Source organism: Daphnia pulex, chromosome 2 (genome assembly GCF_021134715.1).
Source record: "Daphnia pulex isolate KAP4 chromosome 2, ASM2113471v1".
NCBI classification, from domain to species: domain Eukaryota; kingdom Metazoa; phylum Arthropoda; class Branchiopoda; order Diplostraca; family Daphniidae; genus Daphnia; species Daphnia pulex.
The window spans coordinates 5,621,731-5,647,189 of NC_060018.1; the positions used below are offsets into that span (position 1 = coordinate 5,621,731).

General features: G+C 41.0%; 4 protein-coding genes across 7 annotated transcripts; 2 read left to right on the plus strand and 2 right to left on the minus strand.

Moving 5' to 3' along the window:
* Window positions 1-1,246: 1,246 nt before the first annotated feature.
* Window positions 1,247-5,923, plus strand: LOC124208438. Of its 2 annotated transcripts, none has more exons than XM_046606156.1 (10): window positions 1,247-1,613; window positions 2,521-2,610; window positions 2,693-2,821; window positions 2,953-3,093; window positions 3,207-4,135; window positions 4,196-4,308; window positions 4,510-4,672; window positions 4,749-4,806; window positions 4,878-5,123; window positions 5,204-5,923. In XM_046606156.1, exons 1-10 carry the CDS (start codon window positions 1,247-1,249, stop codon window positions 5,443-5,445), a joined length of 2,478 nt encoding a protein of 825 aa, XP_046462112.1. In that variant the 3' UTR covers window positions 5,446-5,923. The 2 variants fall into 2 exon arrangements, with proteins under 2 accessions (XP_046462112.1, XP_046462121.1); XM_046606165.1 differs by having other exon boundaries at window positions 2,524-2,610.
* LOC124208400 (copper-transporting ATPase 1-like) lies at window positions 5,861-11,120 on the minus strand. Of its 3 annotated transcripts, XM_046606133.1 has the most exons (16): window positions 10,879-11,017; window positions 10,741-10,801; window positions 10,217-10,467; window positions 9,980-10,153; window positions 9,561-9,916; window positions 9,189-9,486; window positions 8,932-9,125; window positions 8,683-8,859; window positions 8,260-8,613; window positions 8,056-8,196; window positions 7,718-7,972; window positions 7,435-7,652; window positions 7,104-7,368; window positions 6,898-7,029; window positions 6,377-6,831; window positions 5,861-6,305 (listed from the first exon to the last, which is right to left on the minus strand). In XM_046606133.1, the coding sequence occupies exons 3-16, from the start codon at window positions 10,458-10,460 to the stop codon at window positions 6,194-6,196; spliced, it is 3,375 nt and encodes a 1,124-aa protein (XP_046462089.1). In that variant the 5' UTR covers window positions 10,461-10,467; window positions 10,741-10,801; window positions 10,879-11,017; the 3' UTR covers window positions 5,861-6,193. The 3 variants fall into 3 exon arrangements, with proteins under 3 accessions (XP_046462089.1, XP_046462090.1, XP_046462088.1); XM_046606134.1 differs by lacking the exon at window positions 10,741-10,801 and having other exon boundaries at window positions 10,879-11,120; XM_046606132.1 differs by having other exon boundaries at window positions 10,741-10,885.
* Window positions 11,121-11,462: 342 nt separating this feature from the next.
* LOC124208446 (GDP-Man:Man(3)GlcNAc(2)-PP-Dol alpha-1,2-mannosyltransferase-like) lies at window positions 11,463-14,509 on the plus strand. The gene is made up of 8 exons (XM_046606179.1): window positions 11,463-11,588; window positions 11,651-12,020; window positions 12,083-12,775; window positions 12,845-13,043; window positions 13,104-13,508; window positions 13,619-13,792; window positions 13,990-14,087; window positions 14,155-14,509. The coding sequence occupies exons 1-5, from the start codon at window positions 11,520-11,522 to the stop codon at window positions 13,192-13,194; spliced, it is 1,422 nt and encodes a 473-aa protein (XP_046462135.1). The 5' UTR covers window positions 11,463-11,519; the 3' UTR covers window positions 13,195-13,508; window positions 13,619-13,792; window positions 13,990-14,087; window positions 14,155-14,509.
* A 131-nt stretch (window positions 14,510-14,640) lies between these two features.
* LOC124208430 lies at window positions 14,641-18,839 on the minus strand. The gene is made up of 9 exons (XM_046606143.1): window positions 17,947-18,839; window positions 17,109-17,855; window positions 16,140-17,046; window positions 15,818-16,063; window positions 15,696-15,751; window positions 15,527-15,620; window positions 15,295-15,460; window positions 14,999-15,107; window positions 14,641-14,936 (listed from the first exon to the last, which is right to left on the minus strand). Exons 1-9 carry the CDS (start codon window positions 18,651-18,653, stop codon window positions 14,876-14,878), a joined length of 3,093 nt encoding a protein of 1,030 aa, XP_046462099.1. The 5' UTR covers window positions 18,654-18,839; the 3' UTR covers window positions 14,641-14,875.
* Between the last annotated feature and the right edge of the window lie 6,620 nt (window positions 18,840-25,459).

A 25,459-nucleotide genomic window follows, 5' to 3' on the forward strand; every position in this document is an offset into this window, starting at 1 on the left:
GTATAGGAAATTCATATTCACAGTTACCTCTTTCGGGATCAAAGTGCGCACAATCTTGTCTTTAAGCAGTTTGGTTTGTCGGGTTTTCGTACAGCAGTCTGCATGTGCAGGAAATGTTACTCACGCTGCATCGCGGATGTCTATCCGCATTGCGGTCGTGCTACTTTTGCGCACACGCTATCAGCGGTTTTCGTATTTGCACAACTAGCAAAAGAACAAAACTGAATGCGAAAGAGAAAAAAATATCAAAAAGCGAAATCTCTTCTTCTCCAATCTTCCCACTCCATTTTTATTGGAATGGAAACTGCTTGTCGCGAAGGGTGCGACTCCCCTCCAGTTCCTTGACCTACATCCATTACTAAAACTGTAGTGCATTACATCCGACGATGCACCAAGAGAGCTGTATCCATGCTGTGCGGACCGAGTGGGCTATAAAGAAATCACAACTTTAGAGATTAAGGATAAAAGTTTTCTTTTTGAACAAAAGAGTTTATTTGAACTAGTATGAATGCTTGGCGACTGACTATACTATCATACTTGATAATACACTTGCTCCATAGCCTTTCCCTGCGTAACAAGTGAGTCTTTACAATCTGTCTGATCCCCAAATTGATTAATTTTCAGCCCAAAGGTTATTCCAATTGGAATCAATGTCAGACAGTGGGCTTACGCCTTTGTACCTTATTTGTGTTTCGCCTTGATATGTAGAGAAATATGTAATGATACTATTGTTCAGTCGATGAAATGCGTTAGTTATTGGAATTATTTGAAATAGGCCACCAATGCACCGACGCATGGCCAAACTTGAGAGTGTGCCCTTACCATCAGCAGCAACTTGCCGTCGCTCGGGGAGGAACCGCACTGAAGCCTTTCTGGTCCCTAACAAGACGTGGGAATTTCGAGTCTCGATGAGAAAACAGCCCGATCACTGGTGGACACAGTTCAGGAGCAGCCGGTCAGAACGTCGGCAGCCGTCGCCCGAGTCGCAACAACGTCTGTTCGGGCCGGTTAACGAAACGTGTCAGAGGATTCTAGGAACGGCCCAATAACAAAATTTAGGATTACTACTGGATTATTAGTGCAATATTCGTCCTTTTCCCTAATACTTCTTCCTGTTTACCTCATTGTTCTTCTTTCTTCTTTGCAAAACACTGATTGTTTCTTGCCCGACATTTGACCGTGTGTACTGTACTCATGCACTGTGAATCGAACAACCCAACGTCCAAACGCACAGCAATCAAAAACAATGGAAGACAACCATAAAGATGTTCTTGCCAGGAGTCAGTCGTGGGCCGTCATCAGACCCGTCGAGAGGCTGACCTCCGAGAGAAAAGGAAGCGTCGCTAATGGAGAAGATGAAGACTCGGCCGCTGTTCCGATTCAAGAGGCACAAAGCTACAAACTTGACAAGACGTCGGAAGCGGCCGTTGTCCGGCGACTAATGGAAACACTGACGGAACATCAGCCGTCAACGGACACTGGCCATTCTGCCGCAAGTTTGAAGGTCCATTTTCGCTGCTCGCTGGACGACATCAGCAACGATAACGACGACAAGGACAACTCGAGTTTGAACGATGGCGCTGCCGGCGATTGCTCTTACCGGAGCCACTCGGGTAAATTCTTTATCAGAATAACTATATTTCTACTTTTTTATGATTTTGTAATCAATCCTGTTTCTTTTTTTTCGCCGCGCGACAAAATTTTTGTTTTTTTTTGCTTTCTTATCACGCCACCTTCCGTGATCAAAGTAGTGCACGATGCGACGTATGCACTCTAAGAAACACGCTAATTATTAATAGAATCCCGCGGAACAAGCCAAGAAGTAGTATTTCCCGTATTATACACGCCCGTCGTGTTTTTGAACGAAACTAAAGGGATAGTGAATGCCCTTGCCCTCCTTTATTTACATTTTTTTTTTGAAAACAAAACAAAACAAAAAACATTTGAACATTCGCGGTCGATTCACCTGACCGATCAATATTGGCAACAATGTGTAACCAATCAGAATAACTCTGAAAGTTGACGGATCTGTTCTTGGCGCACGCCAAGTTTATTTTTATAAAAGTCAGCGCGTTAGGGTGGCTCAGGGTCAGTTTCGGGTTTCTTGGCCCCGACACCTTGTTGTTGCCAAGGTGAACCAGCAAGAACGTCACGTGCTCTCTTGTTTTCATTCTTTTGTTTTCAAACTATGCCATTGAGCTCGAATTCAGCTGTCCGCACCGAGTACCGTTTTATTGATTTTCCTACTGACCAGCAAAATAACGGCGAGTCGTTATATGCGATTTCAATCCGAGACGCAATAAAGTTGTTTAATTCAATTTGCGAGGCAACAACGAAATTCGCATGAACAAAGAAGATCAGTATCGACATTCTTGGCTCACCCGCGTTTCTTCTGTTCATGAAATGTTGCCAATGATTTGACATTGACGATTGGCAAACCAACTTGATGTTTTTTAACGAATTCCAAATTGAAAACGATAAAGATAGACTATCTATTATAATGATTTGTTTCTTTGCCAGCAGAAGCGACTTCTTGGAGCGCCAGTGAAAGCGACCTAACCGGACCGGTAGGTGAGGATGAGGATGACGTCAACTTGGCACCCGACGGAGGTTCGTTGGACTAAAAACACAATGAGCCAATATAAAGTAGTATATGTACTGTATGCCCTACACCTTCCTATTTCTTTATAAGGTTGGGGATGGGTCATAGTAGCGGCCAGTTTCGTCATCCATTTGATTGCCGATGGAATCACCTTTTCCTTCGGAGTCATCTACGCTGAACTGCTTGACTATTTCCAAGAATCTAAGGGCTACACTGCAGGTGAGAGCAGGTGCAAGAGCTGGTTGGGCGAATGAAATAGAATTGAAGCCTCTTCTTGCCTAAAACTTTTTTCGTTATCTTTTCTCACCTAAGTCTGCCTCAGTCTGATCAGCTTTTTTTTTACACTGCAGTCATTGGGAGTTTGTTTATGGCGACTCCGCTACTTTCCGGGCCGCTTGCCTCAGCACTGACAGACCGATTCGGTTGCCGGGCAGTTACAATCGCAGGATCTATCGTAGCAGCCATAGGATTATTTCTCACTTCACTGTCCAGTAAGAGTCTTTTTTTTTTCGTTCATCAGATATACATTTGTTTCAGTGATTGTCGCATTAAAGACAAAGAAACTGCTTACAATTTCTTTTCCGTTTGCAACAATGCACAATAGATTCGGTGGAAGCATTGTTCCTGACGTTCCTAATCGCCGGATTGGGGCTTTCGCTGTGTTACGTGGCAGCCATCGCTGTGGTGGCTTTTTACTTCGATAAACGTCTCTCGTTAGCCACGGGATTGGCGGTATGCGGCAGTGGTATTGGTACTTTTATTTTTGCTCCCATCACACAATACCTCATTAACGAGTACGGCTGGAGAGGCGCTATGCTAATTTTATCCGGAATCTTCCTCAACATTGTCATCTGTGGCGCTTTAATGAGAGAAATTGAAGGACCCGGTGGAACTTTGCGCGGAAATGCCAAGGGAAAAATTAGTCGTTCGACTTCGGCAGAACAGACATCCACCGGCTTTCGGTCACGTAACTGCAGCGAGAGTGACACGGAACATCAGCGACTGTCCAGCGATTCACCTGCAGTTCTAATGGAAATTAAAGCAGCCGCAGATTCCACTTTTCTTGAATTTGAACGCGACGACGACACAAGGCTTTGTAATTCGCTCATAAATCTGCCGACATTCTTGCGGCATGGTGACAAAATCCCGCACGAAGTTTTGATGACCATTACAAATAACCCTCGCCTCTATGGAATTGTGCTGGCCAACTATCCGACTCTATTCGACGGTTACGTAGTCAACGAAAACAAAGAAGCGGAGCGGTCGATAACTACCACCGAGAATTCGCCCAAAAAATGCAAGGATCCCATCAATTCCAAGGACGCGGCCGCCGCCTTATTGACCAGCAAAGAAACAGTACACCCTCACGGACACCCTTGGCACACTGCTTACCTGAACGGTTTGAAAATTAAAAAACGGTCGTTAACTTACCGCGGTGCAATGCTCAATCTGCCACGCTATCGGCTACGGGCCTCTTCCTGTCCAGATATTTACCGCAATTCCATCACAACCATCGCAAGGGAAAAGGAAGGAGTAAGTGCTGAGAGTAGATATCTCATTCGCTTTTTACTATTCTAACGAGCATATTTACAGGCCTGCTGGGACTATTTGGAGGAATTGCGCGAAGTGTTCATGTTCGATTTCTCTTACTTGTCGAACCCGAGTTTCGTCATGTTTGCCATTTCTAATGGACTTCTCTATTGTTGGTACGTTGGCAGTTATATATATTACGTAGACGATTTCTTTTTAAAGAAAAAGTAGATAAAACGTGATGCTTAGTCACCACGCAATTTGGGATTCACGTCGCGTGTAGTAACTGACCAAGCAGTGAGGAAATGATGACACGAAAAGCATTGACATCGTCGTTTTCTTTTTTCTCCTTTCTTGCTTCGTCGTTTACTTTTTAGCTACCATGTCCCGTACATTTATTTGACGGATTGGGCGAAAACCCAAGGACAACCCAAGGACGACGAATCATTAGAAGAATTTTTATACAACACTCCGTCCGGACAATCCGAAGAGCCTTCTTTTCTATTGTCGATTGTGGGCATTCTCAACACGTTAGGAGTGGTGCGTATTCCACCACATCGTTTACGATACAATAATGTTCATTAAAGCAACATTTTTGTTTCGATTTCTTTAACAGATTATTGTGGGCTATCTTGGGGATCGATCCTGGGCCAACCCCACTTGGATATACTCCGGTACGACGAATGAAATATATTATTTTTGTGCATGTAAACAAAACCCCAAAAAATCTATTGATGTCTTACAGCGAGCATGTTACTGTGTGGACTGTCTACGGCTGTTGTCCCTCTTCTACCCGGATCCCCCTGGTTGGAAATAGCGGCTGGCCTTTTCGGATTGAGCATTGCAGCCAATTATTCACTCGTCTCTGCCATTCTAGTCGAATTGATCTCGCTTGAACGCTTTGTCAACGCTTACGGTCTACTTCTTCTCTTCCAAGGAGTCGCCAATTTGATTGGACCGCCGTTAGCTGGTTGGATCAGTGATTTGACCGGTAAAATCAATTTGGATGAAGATGTTTCTTTAATTATTAAACAATTATATTTAAAAAAACATATTTCGTTTGGATTACAGGCTCGTACGATTTATCATTTTACATTGCCGGTATTTTTATCGTTCTCTCGGGAGCTATTCTAGTCCTTTTGCCAGTCTCCCAGCACATCAAATCGCGCATGTCTGCCGCCAACGTTGCAGACAGTCTAGAGACGGGAATGCTGGCTAAAGAAGAGAATCAGCAAGGACGGACGATTCAAACGTACATCAAAACGAAAGATTCAAACAGACTAGGTCCATCCGACAAGAGCACCCCCATTTAGAGAACCCGCAGTTTCCGCAAGGCGACAAGACACACCTCTCATTCTCTCTTCTACATTGTTAACGTTTGGCCGCTCTCTCTCGTTTCTTAGCGCGAGCAGTAGCACGTGATTCAACTTAGTGATGGATTTTTTCGATTCCTTCCGAGCACTTTCTAGAACGACGATGTTTTTTTTTAACGCTAGCTCGTGTAAGTGCTCCCCAAAGGAGTTTATTCTTAAAATTCCTCATGTTTGGCCTTCGCACTTCCTTAATCGAGTTTAACGAGTTTGCCTGAAATTCTTTTTAAACAAATTCTCCGATTTATACAGCATGTATGCATATTGACGATTCAAAGGACATTTATACTTCATTTTGATGATTCCATCTTATACCCATCTTTATCCCCATCCCAAGACCCATTTGCTGAATTTTGCATTTAACGCCCTTTTCGATACATTTTCATCGAACTCGGAAACATAGTACACAATTTCAACTACACTTTGCAAAACTTTCTAATAATATGGTCGTTAACGCGCAAAACATAGGCGAGCAAAAATTTTTAACGGGAAACGTTGGGAAAACAGGAGAATGCGATACGAAAAAGCTTGTGCAGCCCACGTTAAGAGCACTTGTTCTTTAGAATTTCAAAAAATATATATATATAGTCTATCGCTTATGCTATCGACCTTATTTTAAGACTTATAGACTTCCCAGAATTTAGAAAAAAAAAATTTCATACATTACATATGAAATTGTAAAATCCTCCTATTACGCGCTAATCATCTTACGAAGAGGAAAGGACTCTGGATCACCCATTTCGACGTCTTCTGTGTCGGTTGTTGGCACCAACAAAGAATGGGTCGGTTTGACACGTAAAATCCTAACGAAAAATAATGCAATTGATTGAAGACGAAGCATCATTAACAATTCATAGATAAACTGATATTTTACCTATTGATGGCAGAAAATGATCCAGTATTTTTGGAAGTCATTTCCCCTTGAAAGGAAAGATCATCGTCAAGATCATCGCCATCACTTATAGAAAGATTTCGTGAATCTTTAGCTTTTAAATAGGCAAACGTTTCCAGTTTCTCTTTCGCTGGCTTTCGATAACATTTCAGCAGTAGAGATGAGCACACCACACTGACGGATGACAGTGCCATGGCAGCAGAACCCATCCAGGGCTGCAGATGAATTCCAAGGGGAGAAAAGACTCCCGCTGCAATTGGGATGCCAACTAAATTGTAGACGGAGGCAAGCAGAAAGTTGAGATGAATCCGTTTAACTGTCCGATAGGAAAGGTCCAAGCAAGCCACCACGTCCAGTAGGTCATTACGAATGAGTACTACGTCAGCTGCCTCGACGGCAACATCAGTGCCTGACGCAATGGCGATTCCCACGTCCGCCTTTGAATAAAAGAAAATAATTTATTCAATTCAAAAAGATAAAAAGAAAACTTCAAAGTTGATTACCTGAGCTAGAGCTGGCGAATCGTTGACACCGTCACCTACCATTGCCACCTTTTCGCCTTTTTCCTGAAGCGAACGAATTTTGGCTACTTTATGCGATGGCAAAACTTCAGCATAAACTTTCGTTATTCCCACCTGTTGAAACCGTAGAACAATTCAATTAATATATGCTAATTTATAAATTAAAAAAATAAACAAATAAAAAATACCTGACGGGCTATAGCTTTGGCAGTCTTTTCGTTATCTCCGGTGAGCAGGGCCACATTGAGACCCATTTTTTTCAGCGTGTAAACAGTAAGGTGAGCTTCTGGTTTCACTGTATCGGCAACAGCAATAGCGCATACCAAAATACCACCAATAGAACACAACACGACAGTCTGACCCATTCGCTCCATTTCAATCATTTTGGACTCTACTTCGGTCGGCACGTCCAGACCATTTCGTCTTATCCACTCACGGTTACCAATTAAAACACTGTTGTTATTGATAAATTAGTTGGTTAATATTCATTAAATAGAAATTGTAAGAGAAAAGACTTACTCAAAAGCTGAATTTTTACTGCTATCGGAACGATTTAGTGCCACTAAAGTTGGTTTCAGCATGGAAGTATCGATGACGACCTGAGAGGCCAGTGAGCCAGGATCACGTTTACCTAAAGATCCTTTCAATCGCTCTTGAGCTAGAGGTGACTGTAGGAAAGATTTCTCCATCTCGTCAAGATTGGACACCTGACACCGAAGGCCACAACCAGGAACAGTCTGAATGCGAAATGAGAAAATTAAAAAGTTAATATAAAAACGCAGACTTTTCCAACTAGATTTACATGAAAATCGGTGCATTTTGCAACTAGGTCTGTTTTGAGGGCTTCTTTGACGAATTTTGTAATGGCTGAAGCAATTGGATGCTCACTGTTGGTTTCGGCTATTCCGATTATAGCCATCATTTTTGGCAAATAAAAGACGGCATTATCAACCAACTGGACAATGGTTGTTACCATCGGAAATCCTCGTGTAATGGTCCCCGTTTTATCAAAGACGACAGTCTTGACTTTGTGCGCATTTTCAAGTGGCTCGGCTCCCTACACGTTTTGTGACATTGTAAAAATGGTTGATGCGTATGATTAGAACACGGAAATGTGATAAATTTCTGACTCATGCTCACCTTGATAAGTATGCCATTAGTAGCACCAACTCCTGTTCCAACCATTACTGCAGTAGGTGTGGCCAGGCCTAACGAGCATGGGCAAGCGATTGACAGGACAGTCAATGCACAACGAAAAGCAAACTGGAACGTGAGCTCCGCCTAATGATATTTTTATATTTCGTGAATTAAACGTTCATTTGTTAGACAATAGATAAAACTTACTTGGCTGTAAGCTTCTCTTTCCATGTCAGAAACAGGAAGAAGATCTACATTGACAAACCCAACAATTATCCAGGCAATTAATGTCATTACAGACACAGAAACGACCATGGGGACGAAATAGCTCGCCACTTTATCAGCAAGCTGCTGGATGGGTGCTTTGCTGGTCTGTGCCTCTTCTACAAGGCGAACGATCTGAGCTAGAGTTGCATCCTGTCCGACGTGTGTTGCTACCATAAAAAGTCGCCCGTGCTGATTGACTGAACCTCCAATCACCAATGAATCTTTTCCCTTGAGCACAGGCATCGACTCGCCAGTGATTAATGATTCATCACAGGTTGAAGTGCCACTAATAACCTTGACGCAACAAAAAGATATAAAGTATTAAAAAAATCCTACGTATGAATCATGAATTCCGTAAATTACTTTTCCGTCAACAGGTACTTTAGCTCCAGGCAGGACCTTGAGAATATCCCCTCTCTGAACGAGTTCTACAGAGATATTCCGTTCGCTAGTTACCTCCTCTTCGGCTCCAAGTTCAACCAATGTTGCTTCAGTCGCTTGAAGGCTTAATAACTTTGCGAGGGCTTCAGACGTCTTACCCTGTGGGGACATTATGTAATTAAATGTATCTCAACATTTTAAAAATTATTAAATTTTCAAATCAACCCATACTTTAGCTACACTCTCCATCCAACGTCCAAGACTGACAAAGATAAGAAGCATAGGAGGGGTATCAAAAAACGTCATTGGACTTGTTGATTGTAAAGTTGCCATTGCAGCTATTAAGACAGCAACACTGTAAACATATGAAATCGTCGTGGCCAACATGACTAAAACGTCCATGTTAGTTGTTCCATGTCGAATAGCTGGAGGAAATGATGACGAAAATTTAGCAACAACTGATTGTAGGAAAATATAACTTAAATTACCTTTATAAGCAGCAACGTAGAAATGCCTACCACCGATAAACTGCACGGGTGTGGCAAGAATAAAGAGTAATAAATTCTCTAAAGAAAGACCTGGAACAACGCAGCACATGTTTGTATGATGGTGTTCATCCTCTTCCATCCGGATCATAAAATAAGTCATAACAATCATGGACGGAAGACCGAATATGAGTGACACCAAGAAAGAATTTCTCCAGCGTCGGATCTCGTCTCGATGATCCAAATGCGACATTGACCTCTCCATGCCTTGACTAACTAGTGAAGCTTCAAATCCCAAACTCTATTTTGTTAAGCAGATTATAAGAATTCAAAATAAAGATAATAATTTTTAAAGGACAGAAATAAAGAGCTTACAATTATTTGATCGATGATTTGCCGTGGTCCAATTCGATCTGGATCGAAAGTAAACATTCCTTTTTGGGTTGACAACGCAACCCTCGCCTTGAAAACTCCTTCCATTTTGGCTACATGGGATTCAATGTTGTAGACACAAGATGAGCATGTCATACCACCAATATGTAGTTCAACATGAGTTTTTCCATTTTCTTGAATGACACCGTTATTTCTCACAGTATCAGTGTCGTTCAGTAGGTTACTAGGAAAACCTAAAGTAGTGATCCAATCACATATGGCTGATGGTGACACTAGGGACTTGTCATAGAAGACTTCTGCCTTGCCAGCCATCAAAGCAATCAAAATTTTGGAAATACCTGAACAGCCATATATAAGAAGTTTGAAACTGAATTTCCTAAACCAATAAATTGTTTACCAACCATTCATTTTAAGAGCATGTTTTTCAATTGCTGCAACACATGATGCACATGTCATTCCACTGATTTGAATATAGCACTTTTGGTTTTGAACAAGGACTGGATTTTTATCAGAATTCTTTATTATTTGCACTTCATTGGAGATTTTGTTTACGGTAGCATTTTCTTGCTGGGAGTCTAGTTTAAAACAAACCAATATTAATAAACGTAACAAATAAAATACATAAAGACAATATTTACCAAGGAGAATATCAGTTGGTTTGACTTTAGATGGAAATTTCATTGTCGAAATAAATTCTGCAATTTGAGTTGGGTTGACTAATTCTTCATCATATTGCACAGTTCCTTCTTTCTTTTCAAGATAAACTTTTACACTGGTTATGCCTAGTTTCCCACCAATAGTTTTTTCTATATTTCGCACACAATTTTGGCATTTCATCCCTTGGATGTCAATCACACAGGAAGATATTTTTGTGGCCTCCATGATTCAACTACAAAAAGAAAGTGACACTAGATTGATGGACATGTAAAATACTCCCACTTTGAAAGCAATTAACTTTCAGGGTTTTCTCAGAGAACTCAAAGTACCTCTGGAGAAATGACCTGTTTTCAAAAACCAAAATTAACACCCACCCCCATTTCTTAATCTTTCTTTTATTATTTCAGGGTCACGACCCTAAGACTAGAAACAATGACAACAGTATTGAACCAAGAATTTCCATGGTACCAAAAAGCTACTTGGAGAACTACAAAAAATAACCCACCTGAAGTCCTGAACCCACCAAGGAATTTTTTATTTAGTTTTTACACGTTGCACCTTCAACACTTTCTCGATGAAATAGAACAAACATATCGGTACGTCTGATAAAATCAGGAAGAAAGAAAGTCCACCAGTGAATTACCTGTTGCACTATAGACTGAGGCTTCACCATAGACCATTTGAAAAAAAAAATCAAAGATAGCGATCAATCATGACAAATATGTTCGTTATCAGTCTACGACTGGACCTACGTGACCAAAACGCTTTCACAATTTCATATCCTCACGGCTGAACTGACTAAAGAGGAGAAAAACAAAACAAAATCAACAGCCGCTGATGGCGCAAAGTTCGCCCCCTCCCCCTTCCCCTATGGCCTGCCCACGTCTACCAAATCAACAAGCTTGTTTCGTCTATTATTGGAATTCCAGCGACCAGAATGTAATGCCTAAGTGAGAGAAGGGGAAAAGGAAAATAGCGAGTATAGAAACCGAGCAATATATGCGGGCGCATGCGTGAACGCAATCACAATAACTGAAAATCAGCATAGCAACCGATTTCAAAGCAAAAAAATTAGCTGCAAAATAATATCAAGATTTTTCGAACAAGCAAGTTATTCATCATCAATATTAATCGCAGAAACAGCAATTTTTTTCGAGATTGTTCGTTCGTGAATCGGAATCGGAGAGTCGAGAGAGTTAAGACTAACCGTGTGACGTCACGCGATGTCAGTCTGCGTAGTTTATATCATGCAGTAAATAAGCTGTGCGGAAATCCACGTGAAAAATGACGTTTGTAGTTGTTTTGTTTGTGGTGGTCTTGACTTCTCTTTCATTGTTTTTGTTTTTAAAAAGGGTAGGTGGCTTCATTGTTGTGTATATACGACCATTAAATGATGCTCGTTAAATTTTGTTTAGATTATCCTGAAGAAAAAAATCAACCTGAAAAATCGGTTAAACGATAAAGTCGTTATTGGTATTTTTCATCCTTACTGCAATGCCGGTGGTGGAGGAGAGCGAGTTCTCTGGTGTGCAGTTCGAGCCATTCAGTCACAATATCCGGATGCGTATATTGCTGTTTATACTGGAGATAGTATACCATCAGAAGAATTACTACAGAATGCATTTCAAAAATTTAACGTCAGGATACAAAATAATAATATTGAGTTTATTACCCTTCATAAGCGTGGTTGGGTGGAAGCTAAAAGATATCCCCACTTCACTTTACTTGGACAAAGTATAGGATCACTAGTTCTGGGAGCTGAAGCCATCTTTAAACTAGTTCCAGGTGTTTACAATCTCTATAGTTCACTTTTAGAAGCCTATTTCTAATTTTCACATTTAATTTAGACATATTTATTGACACTATGGGATATTCATTTACATTCCCTTTATTCCGAGTGCTGGGTGGATGCACAGTTGCCTGTTATGTCCATTACCCCACAATCAGTACTGATATGTTGGGACAAGTTTCAAGACGTACTGCAGCTTTCAACAACAACTCTTTCATTTCCTCAAGCCCCATTCTAAGTCTAGCAAAAACAATTTACTACAGATTATTTGCTTATATCTATGGGATCACTGGACGGTATGCAAATGCTATTATGGTCAACTCAAGCTGGACTGAAGATCACATCAACCAAATTTGGAATGTCCCTCTCAAAACAATCAAGGTTTACCCACCTTGTGATGTTAAAGAATTTCTTGAAATACCAGTTGAATCCGACCCGGAAACTCTTCGAATCATTGCTGTAGCTCAGTTTCGACCAGAGAAAGACCATCCACTTATGATCCGCTCCTTCTACAAGCTAATGGATATTCTAACAGACGAAGAAAAATCCCGAATTAAACTAGTACTAGTTGGATCTTGTCGAAATGAGGAAGATCAGCAACGCGTAGAAGACTATAAAAGATTAAGCAAGCATTTTAATTTAGAAAACCACACAGAATTTTATATCAATGTAGAATTCGATGAATTAAAACACCTGCTTGGAGAATCAACTATTGGACTTCATACCATGTGGAATGAACATTTTGGAATAAGTATGAATAATTTATGATTTAGCGGGCGATGTTTGCTTTTCTGGAGAATTTAACGTAAAAAAAATTTAGGTATCGTGGAATGTATGGCTTCTGGCTTGGTAATGGTTGCTCACAAATCTGGAGGACCCATGATGGATATAATAATACATAGCAAAGGATCTCAACCAATCGGATTTTTAGCATCAGATGAGATAGAGTATGCTGAAATTTTACGCCACATCATACGAATGGAGCCAAAAAAGAGAGAACTCATCAGAGAAGCTGCAAGGTAGAAAATATTGAACTTATTTATGGAACGCTCTTATAATTCTATACATTTAAAATCTAGAAATTCTGTTGCAAGATTTTCAGACGATTCTTTTGAGAAGGAATTTTTGAAAGTACTTGTCCCCATAATGGAGTGTATCAAGAAAGATTAATTCTTCAATAAAGAATACACAAATTTATGAATCCTACAAATGCCGCCGTTCTTAATTTGTCCCTAAGGTTTGTATCATTAAATGATTTCGCGCTTTTTTGGTAACTAGCGCCGTTGCTTTGATGCGGTGTATCTGAAAGCACACCATCCTCTTGACAGAGAGCAAGCAAGAACTTCTTTAAATTTTATCGTTTTGAAATACGTTAAAGTTGTAACTTGTAAGGAATTTGTAATTGTAAGTGAGTGTGAGTTAAATTTCTCACCTACAACTATATTAATTAAAATGTCTATTCTACCCTCTGCACAAAAGAAAAGGTATGAATGTTATGGTGCAGTGCATTGTGCATGATTTGCTTCCTTTTTTAGTAAAGGACTCTAACTTCAAGATGAAATAATGTGTATGTATTTACCTTTTTTTGGTTTAGTGCTCTTGACGTCAGTTCTGTTCGATGTCAAAAATGTCTAGAAATGGGTCATTGGACTTATGAATGTAAAGGAAAGCGAAAACATGTTGACAGACCAACAAGAACTGACCAACTGAAAAAATCTATAAAGCAAATTGAGACAGGAACATATGAGGAAAAGCCAGATCTTAACAAGTATGTAGTCAAATTTTAATTACCATAATAATTAATTTAATAAATTTTAAATGAGAAGGTTGTTTTCACTACTGTCTGCAACACATTTTGAACTAGTTAATAATCCTGATCCAAGATTTTACCTATTCAGTAAAGTTAAATTGGATGAAGTAGCTATTTTAAATATCATTTTCCATTTTTCTTATTCCATAACCTAGGAAAACAAAAACAAGCAAAGATAAAAAGGTAAGACAAAACTCATCCAGTTCGTCAGGTTCCTCTACAGAAGATAGTGAAGAATCAAGCAGTGACTCAGGTACCAAAATAAATTAGACATGGATGCTATAGCACAAGTATTTCATCTTGGTAATCTGATCAAATAGGTAGCGATGATTCAGATAGCAGCAGTACCGGAAGTGGAAGTACAAGCAGCGATTCATCGTCGTCTAGCAGCTCAGATTCTAGTTCGTCAGAATCAGAAGATGACCAAAGAAACAAAAACAAAAAAAAATCTAGAAAGCAGTAGCACCATAGACTTTTTCAATCTTATGTGGACATTCTAAATTTTAATTAGTCTGCAGTAATTTTGAATATGTTTGCGGATATCTGTTTGAATCCTGAACTTGATTTTACCATTCTAGTTGAATGACTGGAAATGGCTATTTCATTTTTTATAAGCGATGAGTGAAATGGTTGCTCTGTGATGACGGGTAATACAAGAGAATTTTGATCCCTTAATGATTAATCAATGTCTATCTTATAATAAGTTTCTAGATTGGGTGGTTTTGTGCATGAAAATGGTGCAGACCAGCTTTAAAAAATGAGAATAATTCACAAGACAGAGGAGTCCAAATGACTAGCAAGGGCAGTTGTGGAAAAATGGATATAATTATATGCTCCATTACGAAAATATCTAATTATATCACCATTAAATCATGGTTTACGAATAAAAAAAACGTATTGTCCCAAAGTTTAAAGATCAGTAAAAAAAAAACCTTGAATCCTTTTCAGGGAATGCGACTCACTAAAGAGTAGCATCTAAAAATGATTGAATATGTTTTGTTTGTACTTCATTGGAAGGATGAGTTTTTTAAATGACGGAACTCAGCGTGTCGTCGAGCGAGAGAGGAATACGCGTAGACATCCAGGATTAACCTGTTCAAACCTTAATTAAAAGAAAACCTTGAGATAACCGAGTAAAGGCGAATTCATTCAACAATAACCTACCCATATTTCTTCTGCCGAAGGAACGTAACAACTGCTGGTTTAATTCGTGGTTTGCCATTTTGACTGTTATTTCCTCTGCCTGTTATCACTTGAATTACAGTTCTTCCCTCTAAGAAAAAGGCCACAGAAGATTCATATCAATTTGAATAATATAATAGACGAAAATAGAATTTTCTTTTAAATTAAACGAATAGAAAGTCAACATAAAAGCCTTGTCGTAATTCTTCCCTTTCTTTATCCTGTGTTATGTGCGTGGTATGTGCCATTACTGCCAACGCTTATTCTATAAATAGTACCTCGGATATTTTCAACTATGAAGGATTCCAAGCACGTTAAAGCTTCAACGACATGCAACTCGTGCAAGTCAATAGTCCGTTCGTCTTGGTGAGCATTTTTTTCTTCCACTATTTGTAAAGCTGCCTGCTGATTGCATTTTTTATACAATTCTGCATAGCGCCGACTCTGAATTTTTGAATATATGGAATGTTAATTTGATAATAACAAATAGGATCAACACAAAATGTTCACCTCGCTGGAGTAATACATGGCTGCCGCGGACATGCCCCTTTGATGATATTCTTGGGCTTGAGCAGAATACTGTTGTCGCAGTTTGTTATAGAGACTATAGAGAGAGAGAAAAAAACGGATAATTAATATTACTTAAATTCGAAACCAAAAATATCGGATATATAATTACAAAGCTTCTGTTCGCAAATTACGTGATTCCTGTGGTGACGATTTGGCTTCGCGGTTCTATGAATTCAATTAAGCCACACTTATTTAACAAATAATCAACAAACAAACAATGACTGGATTCACCGGTGTTTTTGGTTGCGTTTCTTCTCTAGCTGGTGGTGGGTTGGCAGAAATAATTTGGGTCTTTGGTGGTGGGTTTGTTCCCAGGGAAGCATTTAAGGCTGTTACAGTATGAGAGTAATTGTAGTTATTCGCTTCGAACAAAGCGTCAAGTGCCAGTGGATCGACATTAGGATAATTTTCCTGCAACATCTGAAATGATATTTTGGTGGATAGGCTTTCGCGTAATTCTTTTCGTTCTGCATTTCTCTGTTTAAAGCGAGACAAATGTTAACAAAACTGATAACAAAAATCAATCTGTAGATAAAAATGATGAAATACTGACCTCATCTTGTACCAATTGCATAGCGAGCTCAAAGTCCATAATATTCTGTAGCTCTCCATTATCTGCAGTAGCGGTTGCCAATTCCTCATCCTTACTTATTAAGCTGGAGCACCAGTGCAAATAAATCTGTTCGGCTAACGACCAAGGGATATCGAAGCTGACGGGATTCGACTGATTGGCAGATAATGGTCGTTTTGCTTTCAAATCAGGAACACCAAACAATTTAATTAACTGCTGGACAAATGAAGGATCCAAAGTCATGGGAATCATAGGTCCAGACTCCACCTTTACTTCCTCCTCCAATAAAGGAGGACTAACCACAGGAAACGGTTGAAGCAGATCCACGCCCAATATGTTTTCAATACCATTTGGATCGATCCGACAATCGGTTCCATTTGTTGGCTGTTCTCCCAGTGAAGGAAAACTAGCAAAACACAATAAATTCGTAGCTTCATTTTTGGGTTGATTTTCAAAAGAAGATAAACTTCCTGAGCTGTTTGATGTAGAAATAATGTCAGAGACTTGATTATGACCATGTCGGTACTTCTGAAGTTGAGATGCTCTGAACTGATTATAATCTTTGCCGCATATTCGGCGGGTCTGTTCGCTAATGGTATCAGTTAATTGAAAGCAATCTTCTATGTGTTTCCTTACACTCTCCGTCTCCTCAGATGTTGCTGATGCAGTCGAAAGAGATTGTTGGGATGTCTCAGAAGACGTCACAGAATTTGTTTCTTCTTCTTTAGCTTGTTGGGAAACATTTTCTATGGTTTCGTTACACGATTTTGCAACGATGTTGTCGGGATTCGGTGTTTCTTCAGATGGATCGATATCGATTTCCAGATCTAAATAATTTGAGACTTCGTTCGCGCACTCGTATCCCGAATCTAGCAGCACGTTCACGGCCCTGATTAACAAATTATTCATTTAATAAACAACGAATTGGAGATTATAAAAAGTTCAATTTACCATGTCAAGTCACCGTTACATTGCTTCAATATGTCTGCAAGATCCCCCGTTTCCTTAGTCGGGAAGTAAGATTTTAAAATCGCAAGGGCTTCTCGAGTCGCGAGTTCCTCAACAATTTCATCTGTAAGGCATCCTTTATCCAGAGAGAACTTTGAACTACAAGGCTTTTTCCCTAAATCAGGTACAAAATGAGATGATTGAATGGATCGGTTACGCGCAGTCAGCTCACGAAGTGGGGGCTCCGATTCGAACAACGAAGTCTGAATCGCAGCTTCGCTTGTTAACGGCTTGAAACCAGTGGCTGTATCCGTTGTCATTAAGACGTCTGGTGGCGGACCAATGATGGCCTTTGGTAAGGCCGTGTTTTCAGCAGAGAATGGGAGGACGTGAGGAAGAGATGCACTTTTTTCGATGGCTTGTTCGTTGCAACAGTTTGTGTTAGTTACATTGACCAAGCTGGATGAAGTAGAAATTTTAAAGTTTGAATCTGGCGGTTCTCTTTGGGGAGAGGGTAGTATCTGCGGATTTTCGATACGATTAATGCTCGTACGGTTTCCTTCAAATGTCTGGTTCATTTTAAGCCGGCAATTTTCAATAACCATGGAAATATCAATCACGACCCTTTGCTTTTCCAGCATTTCTCTTATTTTTTCACGTGGTACGCGATGAATATTTTTTTGAGACAGTACACGAGCATCATCTTTCCATGGAGTATTCGGTTCAACCAACTCGACTAAGTAATTATATCTGTTTAAATGATATAAAAATATTGTTATACAGCAATTTTGTGGATGATTTAATTAATAATAATAATAATTAATAAGCATTTAATTATTACCTCAGAGCCATGAAGATGTATGGTTGCATTTCCCATGCTTCCAAATTTGTGTTGTCAATCACAACAGGATTTGTTCCAGATTTCAGTGCTTCATTTGCCCTTTTTTGGTTCCACTCATGAGCATCTCCCAGCTGATTGCGATCAAAAAGGTACTGACCTTGATAGTTGATGAAGTAATCATCAGCACTAAAAACCACTCCATCTCCTTTTATCTGGTGTGCAAGATAACTTTTGCCTGATCCCGGTACACCACGCATGATGATTAAAAGTTTCTCTTGTCTTTTAATTCTGGTTTCAATCAAATCCATCATCCAGTGTTTTTCTTTCACGATGGTTTTAGGTTTGGCTCCTAGATTCACTGTAAATGGTTTAGAGTCATCTTTCCCAAGTACAATGGACCAGCTGTTGGCTTTCGCTGTTGTTGTAATCGGTGGTGAAACTGGTAATCTAGGGCTCATTTCAGTTAAAAACGTCAAAGCAATATCACTATTCTCATTGCTATCTTGCCAAATCATTTCCACAACTTCAGCATCAATAGCTGATTTAAACATGGCTTTTAAGTCATCAAGGCTAAACTTTGTTTCCACATTTTGAGCCGAAGAACTGATTGAACTTGAGTGATCTTGTGAAGTTTCAACTCCATTTGTTAAATCAACCCTTCTTAGGTCTACCTGTCTATGAAATGAATTATTTTGGTTGCTCGACATTTTAAAGATTTTGCGATTAAAACTATCTATATTTCGATAAACAACTATCTTGCGACATTTTTCTAGAATGAACCTGTTGCGTAGAATATTGTCGTCTCTTTCGAAAAATTATGATAAATATTCGACTTTGAGTCACCTAGCGACCAAAATGAACAACACGTTGCTGTTGGTTACAACGGGGGATTCAAAGTGGGTTAAAGACAAGTGAAATCTACGATTACGATTTGTCCTTGCATAGCCGCATTTTGCTGAATCTCATGCAACAATTTTCCAAGAAAGAAGTTGTGTTTTTGTTTATAAAACACATACTAATAATAATTCATTTCAAGGAAATACAAAATACGACGTTTTGGGAAAGCCAATATAATGTCCAAAACGAAAAAAATAAATAAAATTGCGCCCAATGAACCTTAACGATGATTTCCCTCATAAATAAAATTCTTATTAGTTTTAAGCTCGTAATCAGTCTTTCGGTCTTTCCTGATTGTTGTAGACTTGTACTACGATTTTTTTTTATTTAGATGCAAAGATCAGCCTAGGCAACTGCCATCTTGCGGCAGTAGTTTTATCCTGGAAATCTATATACTTGGGAACTTCAGTAAAATCCCAGTGAAATCCGCAAAGACATTATCAACCAGGCAACCACACAAGGCTTTGTGAATTTCTGTACGTATGAATTCGGTAACCGAATTGATTGTCTATTTGGATCGTCAGAATGTAGTTTAACGTATCAGTGAAATCTGCTATGAGTTGAGTCCTACTTTGCGGTCACGCTTCACCAACAGCAAGTCAGTGTCTTATTACAACAGTTCAACGTAGAAAGAAACCCTAGATGGCGTCAGTTAGAGATAATCAACGTGAATTGTTAGAAAATTAAACATATAAATTTTTTAAATTAATAAACTGGTCGGCTGCCAAGAAATTCAATGCTATTGTCTTTGCCCACTTAACCAACCAACATCAATGCAAAGTAGAATACACTTGGAAACAATTCTTTCCAATGATTTCATTATATTCCGAAACACCAGAAAAATGTTGCTCAATTCGAAAATCTGGAGCCGTCTGGAGCAGCATTCGAGATAATGACACTCAATTGCAATTAGAGCTCCTCATCTGTGGCTCCTTTCTCTGTTCGGTAGGACCCCGCAATGTCCGTGTCAAAAATAGGAGTCATCATAAACTATATCCTTGCTAATTATCGACGAGATGCATTGGCCTCGCCGTCTTGCCGCCCTTTGAAGAGGCCAAAAGTCCTTTGATACACGACGACTTTAATACTGAGCCACGTCGGGAAGAATGGGAATGATACAGAACTCGCTAGAGGGAGACGAAAAAGAGAGAAAACTTTTGGGTTCCGCTTTCCCAAAGACGACGACGACTCGTGAAGAAAAAGGGAAAGAAAAAGAAAAAAAAAAACTTTGGGCTTTTGTGTTCCTGCGCCTTTATTCAAGAGAGTCCCGAGTCTATATACAAAATGGGAGGATTTATAGAGGGAAAGGATCGCTAGAGCACATGCGCTACCCATCTATATCCCGCCTTCCATAGTTGTCTCTTGTTTCTCCGTTCGCTTCCCTTTTTTGGGGTTTGCCTTCTCCGCCCAGCGGCAGAGCGCATAAATGTAAGATCAATTGTAGTTGGTAACAACAACAGCCATTTCTTCTTTTTCTGCTGTTTTTCTTCGATTACTTTTTCTTCCTCTTGGTCTGTTGGTGCCACACAATCTCTTTTACCCGATACCAAACATCCGTCACGACCGTGTCCGATGTAGCGTAGCCACACTTCCCTCTATACGTATATCTATAGTAGAGCGGCCCATTCTTGATGAGCAAATCATAAGATCGCAGCCAGGACTAATCAAAAATCGATGGTTCTATGGTTGTGCTGCTGCCGGCACAGCTGCTCCCCCTTCCAGCAGCAGACAACATTGCCTGTACACAATCAAAGCGCGTTGATTCGCCACAGTTAAGGACACCAATTGTTTGATGCGAGAGAAATAAGGAGGGAAAATACTTTCGGGGCCAAAAAGACTATTGTGGGTACCGCAATCACGAGCTGTGCACCCAAACTATGAGCTTAGTGCTGGTCGCTTTGGCTCGAATTGCTACCATCAAGCTCCCCTTTTGTTGATCCCGGAGATAATGGGATATTCAGCACACATTCGAGCGATACACATGCCTATCAAGCCTTCGCCCCCCCTTGCTATCCATCTCTTTGTTTAGCTCTCTCTCTCTCTGCTCGTCTTTTATTCGCCTCCAAATGCTGACTGGATGGTGTGTCGGTTTTCTTGGCGACGCTATTAGAGACTATCGACAAAGAGGCCGGCCCTTCACTAATATATACAGCTAATGTTGACTGCCGAAGAACTAACAAGCTAACGGCAAAACCAAGTTTGCGTGACAAAACAGCATTAAGAATGAAGCGGAATTTTATAACAAGACATTTGACCTGTATTAAGGTAGTCAATTGAATAATCGGTTGCTCTTCCTGTGCCCAAATGTCGTGTAGAACGTGACCGCAAAATTATTTCAACCTCCTTAACGTTGGGTTACCATGACAACTGGATATTTTGGCTCGGCAGTGGCATCCGCGGGACAAAATCGACGAGAAGGAATTATATTCCACAAAAATAGAAACGAGGAAAAGCTCTTGAGGGATTGTGTTGTAGATGTATAAAAGTTCCATCAGTCCTTTTCTCTCGGTCGCCCGGCCGCTCCGTCTATACTCCTTCCGATCTGTTGGCTTCTAAAGGTCAAACGTGTAATGGGAAACGATTTCTCTTCGTTTGATGTACGGGAAAAAACCAATGGCGACCGCTGACTCTATAGTGAAGAAATTGCCCCATGGGAAAAAGAAAAAAAGGTTTTCGTTCGCTAACGAAATTTCTCAAATGAGCAAAGATTCTTCGACTTGATCCATCGAGAATAAGATTTGCCGAGATCCTCCATATCCGCGTGACGGTCGGTCGGTGTGAACGAGACATCTGCTGGGAGAATAGCATCAGAAATGCAATGTACTACGTGAGACGCAACTAGTCGAAAACATTACGGCAAATTATTTTAGTTTATGGACATACGTAGACGTAAAGCGGCATTATTAACTAATCGATGCAGTTGCTCCCGGGGCAGCCGAATGGAGGGTTGTCGTGACAAACGTGCCGGTGTTCAAAACTTGGAAACCAAATTTCCCCGTTTATAGTAAACAAAGTTCAGCTCGAAACGAATGGCTTTATTGTCTAGATATACTGTACAGGGAGGGCATCGGAAGAGCAAAATGATCAAGATCACGAATTACGTGCATACTATCCGTCCGTAGTATTAAATGCACGAAGCATGCCTATAGTATTTACATGTTTTGCCATCATCTTCTTTTATCTACCTAGCTTTCTTTTATTATGATGATTCTTCTTCTTCTGGCTTTATGCCTCCGCCCTGTGCACTATTCCTCCATCCGGAATTGTGTGCGCACCGCATTTTATCTACAGATCCGTAATGATGATAAACGAGTCCTCTTGAGGCGGAACAAACGTCATTTATATTGTAAGTATGTTGCTGCTGGGTTCTTTGATCCGTCCGTGTTGTTGGTGGCTATATCTCTCAGACTGACTGCTGACTGATGTGGTCTCTCTTCCTATACCAAGTCCTATACTGTACATTATAGTGTAGCTAGGAGGATATAAGCATGGAAGACTAGCAGCTGCTCGATAGATGGTCTAATCTATGTACTACCCATCATGGCGACGGGCGGCGGGTCTTCCGGGGTCGCCGCTGGCAGGCAATAATGTGCGGGACAAAGCAGCGGCGGTGGCGGCGGCACATCAGGCCTGATTCGATATATATTCGTCAATTACTTATGTGATGCCCCCTCCTCCTCCGACAGCCTTCGCTGGTATATATAATTGAAGCTTCTTGTGCAATATGTATTTACGTGCTGCTGCGCCACCGGCGCCTTTTGAGGCCGTCTACCAGCACTGGCCGTCACAAACTCATTTAGCTTCGCCACCGACGGATGGTCACTTAAATGAGTTATTTTAGTTCTACTATACATCTCCTCATTCGATTTTAAATCGATCGTACAAATGATAGTTTAGCCCTTTTTCTTTTCTTTTTAGTTTCTAAAATGTTGAAAAAACACGACGACGACGACGACGACTTAATCAACTGCATCAGCGTTTCCAGTCTGATGCGCAGCCTCTTCTGACGCCCCGACACAATAACGATGCGGACGGGAACTTCTCGTCTTCCTTCCCTAAGGAGAAGAAGAAGAAGAGCCTCTTCTCCTGAAAAAGTCAATTTGAATATAGTACACAGGCCGAGAAAAGGATGTAGCCTATTGTAGTCTCTCTAGTAGATTCTATCCACTACACAAAATACAGTGGGGCGGGGTGAGCATATCCTATTGTGTATTATATAGCTGGCAAAGGCCTCTGTATATCGACACACGACGATTTGGGATGATGATGCACGTTCTGGCCGTCCTCCCGTTGAGCCTATTAGATCCGCCCGACCTCTCCCTTTTCTCCATTATATCCTTCTTCTTCAGAGTCGAGAGCATAAAGTGGACTGCTCCCGTCTCTATCTCAGATATACTGTATATATAAAAGGGTGCATTCCACCGCATAATTCGGCCAGCAACGTCTCAATAACGAGCCGGAAAAGAGTCATTGTCACAGGCGCTATACATGGGCGCAGGGAGAGCTTTCTCTTGCGCAGTTAGTCCGCGGGAGCGGCGGGAACAAACGGAAACGCGCCACTGCAGGAGAGCGGCAGGGGTTGATTCGAGAGAACGAGAGAGAGAGAGAAAAGCAACGGCCCAGCAATAACCCTGGGCAGGAGCGCGAGCGGCAATGATTTCTCTTGGCGCAGTTTATTTTTAATGAGATCAGGGGATTGGGAATCCCCACATCGAGACTTATTTGATTGTTAAGGGAAGGTTAGACACGGTCCAACTGTATAGTATATGTATACACACGCTGAGCAAAGGGGTCTTAGGTGCCGCCGCCGCTGCGCGTTTTTCGGCTGCCGCCGTCTACAACTGGAACTGGAGCGAAAGAGAACATCGATCAAACGAACAAACGCATCATTAATATAGTTTCCCCATCACAACCCGCACGATTTATGGATCGCTCTCTCCTGCTCCTGCTGGATATACCCATCACAGCGCAGCGCCAACATTTCGAATGTGATTGCGTGAAAATGCAGGTGTATTTTGCGAAAACTCTCACGGAATTGCTCCCCGCGCGCGATATTATTAATTTCAACCCAAATGATTAGAGTCTTTTTCTCTCTCTGCTCGCGACATAGATTCCAGACGAGCGCACCGCTTATATTTCTATATAGCGAGGGGAAAGGATCACATCCGCAATCACAAAGGCGTGGTCCCCCCCCCCCATTTTATTTCGCTCCCGATCGCACTATACTATACTACACACCCGTGTTATGGGGCCCGCCCTTCAGCACCTTTTCTGAAGGTTATAGTACAGACCGATGAAAAATGAACGCCAGAGTGTGTCGTGTCATTGCAAGAAACGTTAGAGTTGAGGGATGTTCACTCAATTCCGCACATAATCAACTATGTGTATACGGGCTATACACGTACGTATACGGAGTGGGGGGTGGGAGAATGAATAGACGTCCGAAGGAGATGGATGTCCTCCACACCACAAAGGAGAGCAGCCACCCAACATTTCAAACCCCCCAAAAAATACAAATGAAAATGATAAATGATTTTGAGCACCCTGACCGAGGCGTCCAATCGGGTCAACGATAAACAGATAGCCTACTACCGTATTTAGGGTAGTGTACATGTGCGGATTGAGTGCCGGGGCATGTATCCATATAAGACATATACACACGCAGTTGCACTTTCTTCCGGGCTGTCTATATATACAACCAACTCTAAAGCAGTAGTATAACCTATATAATACATATAGTACCAAGTTGTTCTATAGGGTATAATATACTGTTGACTATATTACATGGGCCACCCAGAATTATTAAGCTCCTCTCTGCTCTTCCCGGCTCGTCTCTCTGCTGCGCTTGTTGCGTCCGCCATGTGATCAGCTGTGTCTTTTCTCCCACGTTTCTAGTTAGTATATCCAGCCTTTTACTCAGACTCAGTCTTTTGCCGCAGTGCTTCCTACTACTTCCTCTTCCTCTCTTTCCTTTTTCGTTTTTCACCTTTCCTCTTTCGCTACGTGTTCGCTTCTTCTCCCTCTGTCTCTCCCCGCGTTCTATCTGCAACTCGAATCTTTTTCTTTTCTTCTTCTTTTCTTTCTTCCTCCCGTTGCTTCCATCACATCAACAATGTATTCGTTTTTCCCTGCTTGTTTTGTTGTTGCTTTTTCTACAGACTTTTCTACGTGTGCTGGCTGATGCCGACCGAACGCTATTTAGAGTCTCATCAGCGAAACGAAGAAGAAAAATAGGAAAAAAAGAAATTTCGTTCACGAACGGAGATCGGGAAAGAGGAAGCATCAAAGACATAGCACACACAGCCCCGCACAAAACCTGATGAACCGCGTCTAATGAATCCTAATCATTTTCAAGTGTCTCTCAAGTGGTGGTGCTGGTCGGTGGTCGTCGTTATTAGTGGAGTAGATTAATAGTTCTTGTGCTGGATTTACTGTCAAACGACGAAGCGATCGATTGCGTATCAACGGACGATCCCCTTGACGATCCGAGCCTCTCTAATCTCCAGCGCGCGTCAGTCAGTATCAGCAGCAGCAGCAGCCCAACTGATTAATAAAACGATTCAAGTTGACTCGTTGGTTGTTGTTTTCCAGCCCGAAAACACACACAAGTGTCGAC